At 56.8% G+C, this 9,402-nt stretch overlaps 1 protein-coding gene across 2 annotated transcripts; it reads right to left on the reverse strand.

The window, feature by feature from the left end:
* Positions 1–16: 16 nt before the first annotated feature.
* On the reverse strand, positions 17–8,256 carry PHETA1 (PH domain containing endocytic trafficking adaptor 1). 2 transcript variants are annotated; one of them, XM_023203366.1, is made up of 3 exons: positions 8,043–8,256; positions 5,219–5,363; positions 17–2,794 (listed from the first exon to the last, which is right to left on the reverse strand). In XM_023203366.1, exon 3 carries the CDS (start codon positions 2,756–2,758, stop codon positions 2,015–2,017), a length of 744 nt encoding a protein of 247 aa, XP_023059134.1. In that variant the 5' UTR covers positions 2,759–2,794; positions 5,219–5,363; positions 8,043–8,256; the 3' UTR covers positions 17–2,014. The 2 variants fall into 2 exon arrangements, with proteins under 2 accessions (XP_023059134.1, XP_023059137.1); XM_023203369.3 differs by lacking the exon at positions 8,043–8,256 and adding an exon at positions 7,459–8,031.
* Positions 8,257–9,402: the final 1,146 nt, after the last annotated feature.

Genomic DNA, 9,402 nt, shown 5'->3' on the forward strand with positions numbered 1-9,402 from the left:
ATGACACGATCAGCCATTACTTGACAAAATTTTATTTTAGCCCTTGCATCTCCCCCCCAGGCTGCCGGAAAGCTCCCCCGACACCCAACCTGGGAGGCAGCCTGACCCCGCCTTGTGCTTTGGTAGGGGACATCCCCCACCTCTCTCTCCCAGACCAGGGCCAGCGTACCTTGGGAGTCTGTAAACCTACGCCAGGACTGGGGTTAACACCTCACCCCACCAGCTGAGTCTGCCAGGACACGGGGCTCTGGGCAGCTCTGAACCCCTCCCAAGCCCCAGATCCTGTGCCACCCCCACCCACACCACTCAGGACTCTGGAAGGAGGTGAGCGGGGACCGTACCAAGACCCCAGAGGTGCCTGTGGAGGAGGGCAGGGCTTGCTGGGGGGAAGACAATGAAGCAGCCAAGGATCCCTCTCGAGGGGCTCCGTCTCTGGCTGTGCTTCTCCAGCCCAAGCTGCCCCTCTCCCCAGGGGCAGTGACAACTGTTCCCCCAAGCCAAGCCCAGAGTCACAGATCGTATCCCCTCCCACCAGCAAACAGGAAACTAAAGCAGTGAAAACATCAAGCTTTGTTGCCAGAAAAAAAAAAAATGCACCCTAAGTATTTAAAATTCAGACAGGTCCCAGCCCACCGGGCCAGCCGTGAGCTGGAGAGGCCTTGATTGCAGACACACCCCCCTCCATATTTCCCCAAGCCCAAGGGTCTCCAAAGACAGAAAGAAGGGGTTTCGGGCTGAGTTTGTCACCAAGAGGCAGCGTTTGGGAAAATAAAGGTCAGGGTGGAGGTGTCCTCAGGCAGCCCCTGGTGTGGGGCATTGAGGACTGTAAACATGACCCAGGGTGAGGGCCAGAGGGTATTCCCAGCCCTGAGGTTCTCCCTGGATGAAGAATGGGCACTGTGGTGAGAAGAAAGGGGACCGGTGGTCAGCCCCGAAGCCAGGCAAGACCTGGTCCCCACCGGGAGTATGGGGGTGGGGGCTGAGCTCAGGAGGGGACCTGTTGGAGGGGGCTGCCTGGAGCTGAAGAGGGGCTCTGGAAGTTTCATTCGGTGTGAGGCTGTGTTTTCTCTGCCACTAGGTCAGCACCTGGGCCATCTTAGGTGGTGAGTCAGCTGGTGGCCTCCCCTCCCTGGGGGAACCTGCTAGAAGGTCACCTCGGGCCATGGCTGCCCAGCCCAGAAAGGGAGGTCAGGAGAGCTCCCAAGAGGCCCCAGGCCTGGGGGCCAAGACTGAAGGATGCAGTCAAGGAGTGTCCAGAGAGCCCTGTGAGAGCCACCACGGAGACAAAGACAGGGCCTGCAGCCAGAAACCACTACCACCAGGAGCACCACCATGAGGCCTGGCAGGGGACCCAGCAGAGTCCTGCCTCAGCCGGCCCAGGCCAGGAGCCCCAGCGACTAGGCCACCTCACCCTTCCAGTCCTGCACTAACACCTGCACCTGTGTCCCCAGTCGCCACCCTCCAAGCCACTGTCCTGCTCCTGGAGACAGGCAGGCACGGAGCCAGGTCAGCTCCTCTGGCAGGTCCTGGAGCAAGGCCAGGCCCAGGTGTGGCTGCCACGACCGATCCTCTCTCTGTCCAGCCTGAGGGCCTGGTCAGGAGCCGCACTAACTGTGCATTTGCTTTTCAGGCCACAGATTGTCCTCAGTCCCAGTGACCCTCTGAGCTGCAGGCCTGGCAAGGCCTGTTGCCAGCAAAGGCCTCTGCCAGGCAGCTCAGGCCAGCCTGGGGCTGAAGTTCTCAGGAAACCTCCCCCTCAGGCCCTGGATTCTCCTTAGTGTCGCGTGTGACGTCCTCTCAAGGGTAGGCCTTCTGAATCACATGGTCCTAAAGTCCCATTCAGAATCCAGTACCTTCTCAGAGCCTGCATCCCCCAAAACCAGGCCACTCAGGGACTGGGGGCTAGCTTTGCCCATGATTGCCCTCAGGACCAGCTCCCCCAGTCTCTCCAGGACCTGGCTTGTCCCAGAGGGCGTGGAGCCTGGGTCCCCCTAAAACAGGTGCCCTGGTGGCCTCAGGGCTGGACCCGGCTGCTGAGCCACTGGCCGCGCAGGGCCCGGATCTCCTGGCCATAGCATTCGTGCAGCCGGGCGAAGGGAGCCACGTCCAGGGCCCCGTGGGGTGCCGAGGCCCGGCGGCGAGGCGGTGGTGGAGGGGGCTCAGGTCCAGGCCTGAAGGTGGCCTCAGTGCTCCAGACAGCGCAGCCATTCTCCTTGGGTGGGAGGGCGCTGGGCCGGCGGGGCAGGGGCAGGGCTGGGACTGGGGCCGGGGCAGAGGGCAAGAATGGGACTGGGGCCGGGGCAGAGGGCAGGGACGGGGGCAAGGGCAGGGACTGAGGCTGAGGCAGGGCCATGCCACCCCCGCCGCGCACAGCCGCCAGCTGCTGCTCCAGCTCACGCACCACCAGCCGCAGGTAGTCGAAGCTGGCACGCGACAGGGCCTTGACCCAACCCTCCATGGCGGCCTGACTCTCAGCGGCCAGCACGTAGGTGCGCGCCCGGGTCCCCGCGAAGCGCACGGCGAAGGCGAACTCTTCAGCGGCCTCCACCAGCTCCACGGTGCAGCCCTCCAGGATGATGACGCCCACAGGCTCGCGGCTGGCCGCATCCTCGAAGTAGAAGAGCATGTTCCCGCGCAGGACGAACCAGCGCCGGTGGTAGGCTGCGTGTCGCCCGCCCTTCTTGTACAGGAAGCCTGCGTTGTCCACTGGGGCGTTGCAGGTGGCGTAGAAGGCCAGGCTGCGCTCGTTCAGCTTCATGGCGGCAATCGCCGGGCCTGGAGGGGAGCCCAGGGCCTGGACCCCATGGAAGGGCTGTTATGCACAAGGCCACTGATACTAGGTCACCCCGTGCCCCAAGGGGAGCTTGCGGCCACTCTACATCCCCATTTCACAGATGAGGAAACTGACACAGGGTGGAAGCAGGCAGCCCATGTGCCCACAACTCCTAAGAAGCAGAGACAGGACAGGAACCTGGGTCTCACCAGCCTCCCCAGATAGCCTCATAACCTCCTGCCCTCCTGTATCCCTGAAATAATGTTGTGAGTTCCTGCTGCATGCCAGACATTTCAGAGGGATGAACTCACTTGATCTCACAATAGACCTTAGGTCACAGGGACTGGCCTGGCTCTGGTTCAACAGATGAGGAAACAGGCACAGAGAAGTTAACTGCTTCCCCGGTGTCACAAAGCAGTTTGGGCAGGGCTGAAATCCAAACCCAGGCTTCATTTCAGGTGCTGCTGTTTCCATCATCCCAAGAACAAGACCAGCTGGCTTCTGCAGTCCCTGCCAGGTCCCAGCCCTGACTTTGTGGTTCGACCTTGGTTTGTCCGTCCATGAAATAGGGATATGAGCAGAACCAACTTCAGAGAGTTGTAGAGATTGACTTCATTCATGGAATGTTTATTAAGCATCTACTGTGTGCCAGGCACTGTTCCAGGCCTAGGGATAGAGCAAAAACAAGACGGACAGGGTCCCTGCCCTTGTGGTGTTAAAATGCCACTGGCAAGTGAAAGGGAGCAGAGAGTTAACAAACAGATAAGACGTCTGCCAGGTAATCTCATGTCCTATGGAAAATAAGACAGGGGCTGGGCGTAGTGGCTCACACCTGTAATCCCAGCGCTTTGGGAGGCCAAGGCCGATCCTTCTCACCTGAGGTCAGGAGTTCAAGACCAGCCTGGCCAACATGGCAAAACCCCATCTCTACTAAAAATACGAAAAAAAAAAAAAAAAAAACCCGCCAGGTGTAGTGGTGCACACCCATAGTCCCAGCTACTTGGGAGACTGAGGCAGAAGAATCGCTTGAACCCAAGAGGCAGAGGTTGCAGTGAGCCGAGATCACGCCATTGCACTCCAGCCTGGGCGACAGAGCAAGACTCCATCCCAGAAAAAAAAAAAAAAAAATAGCCAGGCTTGGTGGGGAGTGCCTATAATCCCAGATACTTGGGAGGCTGAGGCAGGAAAACTGCTTAAACCCAGGAGGCAGAAGTTGCAGTAGGCCGAGATTGCACTACTGCACTCCAGCCTGGGGACAGAGCCAGACTCTGTCTCAAAACAAAGAAAGAATCTGGGGAAACATGCAAGCCCAGGGTTAGGCTGACTTACAGGAAGGAGGGGCGGGGGGCGTCCCATGCCATTTAGCATAGAGGACTCTAACCCCATGCCGTCAGCCACAGTGACCCCATTCACCTTCCCCCAAGGAGTATACGATGGGGCAATGCTGGCCAGGAAGGACTTATCGGGAGGTGGCATCTGCATCCCTGGCCTGGCCACCTTCCCTTGGGGTTTTCCACGGCCATTTTGAGAGCCCACCTTATCTCCCACTGCAGAGCCTCAGCCTGCATAGGATGGTAGCTACATTTTCCAAGAGGCAAAGCATATAAAGTCCTGGTGCGCAGTAGGCACTCAGCGTTCATTCCCCTGCCTGGGTGGCGTCTTTCTCAGAGCCTGGGAATGAGGTCAGGGTGGTGGTTCTCCTAAGAGCAGCTGACCACAGTGAGGCCCTGTCGGACTACCTGACCTAGGGTGGAAGGGGTTGTCCTTGCCACCTCCTGTCACCCACAAAGGCAGTCAGGGAAGGCTTCCTAGAAGAGGGAACATGAGTTGTGACTTAGAAACTGAGAAAATGCCCATCAATGATAGAGTGTATGAAGAAAATGTGGTATATATACACCATGGAAAACTATCCAGCCATAACAAGGAATGAGATCATGTCCTTTGCAGGGAAATAGATGAAGCTGGAAGCCATCATCCTTAGCAAATTAACACAGGAACAGAAAACCAAATACCACATGTTCTTACTCATAAGTAGGAGTTGAATAATGAGAACACGTGGACACAGGGAGGGGCAGAACACACACCGGGGCCTGTTCGATGATGGGGGTGAGGGGAGGGAACTTAGAGAACAGGTCAATAGGTGCAGCAGGCCACCATGGCACACATATACCTATGGGACAAACCTGCAGGTTCTGCACATGTATCATGGAACTTAAAATAAAAAAAGAAACTGAGGTCAGTCTGTCCTGACCTAGTGGGGGGCAAGGCCAGAGCCCCCAAAGTCTCTAGGTGTTGAATCCCCCACCGCCTCTCAGATACAGCTGTCCCTCTCTAAGACACAGGGATTCACGCATTCCCCACACCACCACCCATCAACTTCCATGTGGATGCTGGCCCCAGTTCTCACAGGACCCTCCCGCCCCACTCGCCCAGTTCTGCTTCTACCTCTCAGGCCACCACTCGCCTCCCTGCCCTCTGTTCAGCTCCAGCCTCAGCTTGCTCTTCTCTGGATTCAAATGTCAGCTCTGCAGTATCCGGGCTGGGGGACCCCAGGCAGGCTATTAACCTCTCTGGGCCTCCGTTTCTGCATCTGTAAAATGGGATCGTAACAGTGCCTAAGTCAGGGCTGTTGTGACAATGATACAGTGACTACACGGACTTTGCGGAGCACAGGGCCAGGCACACAACGCCTGCTGAGCACAGCTGCAGTTCACATTCTTCTTGGCTTTTCCCCAAACGTCCCCGTGTCATACTTCCGATCTCAGCAAATGGCCCTTGGTTTCCCTCTCACCCCCACATCTGATCACATATCAACTCCAGTTGATCCCCCCTCTCCAGCGTCTTCCAAATCAGTTGCCTAATCTGTCCACTCCACCTCCCCATTCTAGGCCCCATCACCATTCACTGAAACAGCTGCTGTAGCCTCCACACAAGTCTCCTTGCCCCCCTGTCCATGTTCCTCAAGGTAAGATCCAAGTCTCCTTCCTAGGCTCTTCTCCGAGCCACACTGAAATCCACTCCCCATAGAGGGATCCTGTGAAAATTAAGTCCAATCACACTCCTCCTCTGCTCTAAACCCTCCCATGGCTCCCTACTTCTCTCAGCATAAAATTAAATCCTTAGGCAGGGTGCGGTGGCTCACACCTGTAATGCTAGCACTTTGGGAGGCTGAGGCGGGAGGATCGCTTGAGTTAGAGACCAGCCTGGAAAACACAGCAAGACCCTACCTCTACAAAAAATAGAAAAAAAATAGCTGGGCATGTTGACACAAGCCTCTAGTCCTAGCTGTCTGGGAGGCTAACATGGAAGGACCCCTTGAACTTGGGAGTGATCGTGCCACTGCACTCCAGCCTGGGCGACATAGTGAGATCCTGCCTCAAAAAAAAAAAAAAAAAACAGTCCAAGCCTCCCATGGCTTCCAAGTTCCCTTTTCCTACCTCTTTCCCCCTTGTTCACTCAGCTCCAGCCATCCTGGCCTCCTTTCTGTTCCTTAAATACACCAGACACATCCCCACATCCAAGACTTGGTCCCGGCTATCTGCCTGCAGGTCTTCACAAGGCCAGTTCCCCATCCTTTGGTCTCAGCCTAGCTGTCACCTCCTCAGAGAGGTGGTCCCTGGCCACCCTATGCATAAGAGGCCCCCCAGTCCCTCTCCTGTGCCTCCACCTGAAATTATTAATACCTGGGTCATTTTTGCCTGCTTTAGGAAAGCTGGGGCATTTGTGGTCTGAATTCCAGTGCCAGGCATGCAGTAGGTGCTCACATAGCTGTTTGATTCATTCTGCAGGTATCTTCTGAAACCTCTCAACGGCCCCAAGACAAGGGGTCTCACCCCACATTCACAGATGTGGAAATGGACAAAGGGAGGTTCAATAAGTTGGCCAGAGGCATACAACTGTGCCCAGAATCACATGCTCCAGGCAAGCCACTCAAATAAAGGAGCCGATCTTGGGGTCTCTCCACCCCATCAAGGCCAAAGGAATAGCAACTTCCCTCCTGCTCAGCAAACCTCCTCCCTGCACTGCCCAGATGGAGGCCAAACTGCTTCAAAGTCACCAGCAGGCACAGGACCCAGCTCTGCCCATGACCCCTGCCTCCACCAGAACAGGGAAGGCAGGAAACTGCAGGGGCACAGGCTCCAGCCTTGCCTGGAGCGAAGGCCTGGTCCCTGCCTTATCTCCCCACACTGTTTTCCAAGAAGTTCAGAGTCCACTGTGGGCACTGCTGCTGATTCAACAGCCCAGGGCCAGACAGGAAGCTGGAGGGAGCCTGGCCCTGCTCTGCTCCCAAGGCAAAGTTCCTGCCTCTGCAGGTCCAGGCTGGAGGGCCTTGGACAAGTCGTTTCACCTTTCCAAGCCTCAGTTTCCTCGTCTGTTAAAATGGGCTGTGTGGCAAGGGTTCATGAGCTAAAAGAAGGAAAACCCACTGGCAAACTATGGGAAATGGATTGCAAATATTAGCTGCTGTGAGTCGGGGTTTTCTCGGCCTCATCTGTAAAATGGGGATGTTAACTTCCATCCCTCTATGGGCTGAGTGAATTTACTCCTGAAGAGTCATTTTGCAAAATGCTTTCAGGGAAAGAGCTGTCAAAAAGGCAAATAATTCATCCAAGATCTCCAGGGGCACAGCTGGCCCTGGAACCCAGGTCTCTGGGGAGACTGAAGCATGGCATTTTGGCACTCACTTTAACGAAAGAAGCCAGAACCGCAGGTCCTGGAGTTGAATCCAGCTGCCCTCAGTGTCCCCCAGCGGCGGGCGTGGGGAAGAGGGTGTGGCAGGCACAGGCTGAAAAACATGTGTGCCAAGAACACTAATGACCAGCCTGTCCGTCACCGCACCAGCAGGGACCTCAGGGACGTGCCAGCACCGCCGTCCAGACACAGGCAGCCCCCTTGCCCACGGCAGGGGCTGCTTCTCCAGGTATGGCCCTGCTGCCGGCTGCTCTCTGTCCCTTTGTGTGTTGTGCGTGGCAGCTCTCTTAAGTTCCTTAAAGGACAGTCAGGGCCCCAGATGGGTGATCAACGGCAGAATAGGGGGCTTGTCCGCAGTCCCCCGCAGCGGCAGATGTCCCTATGGGCTGAGGGCGGGGAGGGTGGTCATCGGCCAAGTTCGCCTCGGCAGCTGGAGAAGTGACCACTGGTGCAAAGTCCCAGCAGGGAAGATCCCCGCAGCGCGCTCTCCAGGTGGCCGGGGAACCCCGAGGCCCAGGGCGGCCTGACCCGGGTCCCGTGTCCCGGTGCAGGTCCCCCCCGCCCAGGCCCGCCTTACCTCGCAGCGCAGGCCTAGGGCGGCGACTGGACGGGAGGCGCGACGCTGGGGGGTGGCCCGGCCATGGTCTAGGACTGGCCCGGTTGCGGCAACGGCGGCAGCAGCGCTTTGTCTCCTGGGCGGCCGGGCCGGCGCAGCCGCGGGAGAGCTCAGATCCGACGGAAGGAGGCGGGAGCAACCGGACAGTCCGCGACCCACGGGCGCGCCCCTTTAACCCTTCCCAGCCTGCTCGCGCCGGGACCGCCCCCGCGTTCTTCCCGCCTCCCGATTGGCCGGCCCCGAACCGGCACGCCCCCGGATTCGCCACGCCCCCGTGAGCCCGCCCTCGAAATCACTCTTAAAGGGTCCGCTCGTGGCTCACGACTCCCCAGTTCCCTAGCCCAGAAAAGAGGATTCGAGCCCGGGAAGCTCATTGCGATACCAAAGGTAAGGACCGGCCCAGGTCGTGGATTAGCCTGGAAAAAGCATTTGGGGATCCTGGGCGAGCCATTCGCTGAAGTCTTAGGCTTAAGTCCAAACTCCCCCTAGGACAAGGCAGGAGCCAGTAGTTCAAGACCAGCCTGGGCAGCATAGGGAGACCACCATCTCTACAAATAATAAAACCTGGGTTGCCAGGTTTAGCAAATTTAACGCCCAGTTATGTTAGAAAAATAGCTCTAACTCCTGAAAAATGTGTGATTGGCAGAAAACAGCTGAATCCAGTATATTTCCATACAGCACTGTTCCATACGGACAGGGCGCCTCGCAAGCTTACCCTGGCTCCAGGTGAAGAAAGTTCTGGAATGGGGCAGACTTGAGTTCGAGTCGCACTAGGCCACTGAACACTGTGTGAGCTTAGAGAAATCATTTCACTTCTCTAAGCCTCCGTTTCCTCATCCGGAAAATAAAGACGATCATGATATGTAAAGTGCACAGCACAAAAGAAAGCTCTCAAGAAATAGGAATTGCTGTTGTTTTTGCCCTGCCCAAAATAACACAGTTCCAGCTCCTTGAACCCTTCCTTCCTGTTCCTGCCGCCTCTTCTCCACCACCCTCCACCTCCCAATCACTATTCAGTCCTGGCCTGAAAGCAGGAAGAACAGGTCAGACCAGGCTCAGCTCTCCATCCTTCAGCCTCTCACTAAGCGCCTACTGTGTGCCAGGCACGGTTCCTGAACCAGGTAAGTAGGTGCAGCCAAGAATCAAGACAACACAAATGAGTTCTGGAAGTTATTCATGCTAGGACTGTACGCTAAGGCAATGGGGCAGAAAGCCTGGGAATGCAGTTTTTGTTGTTGTTGTTTTTTTTGTTTGTTTGTTTGTCACGCAGGTTGGAGTGTGCTGTGGCACAATCACAGCTCGTTGTAACCTGAACTCCTGG

This window comes from Piliocolobus tephrosceles, chromosome 10 (genome assembly GCF_002776525.5).
Source record: "Piliocolobus tephrosceles isolate RC106 chromosome 10, ASM277652v3, whole genome shotgun sequence".
NCBI classification, from domain to species: domain Eukaryota; kingdom Metazoa; phylum Chordata; class Mammalia; order Primates; family Cercopithecidae; genus Piliocolobus; species Piliocolobus tephrosceles.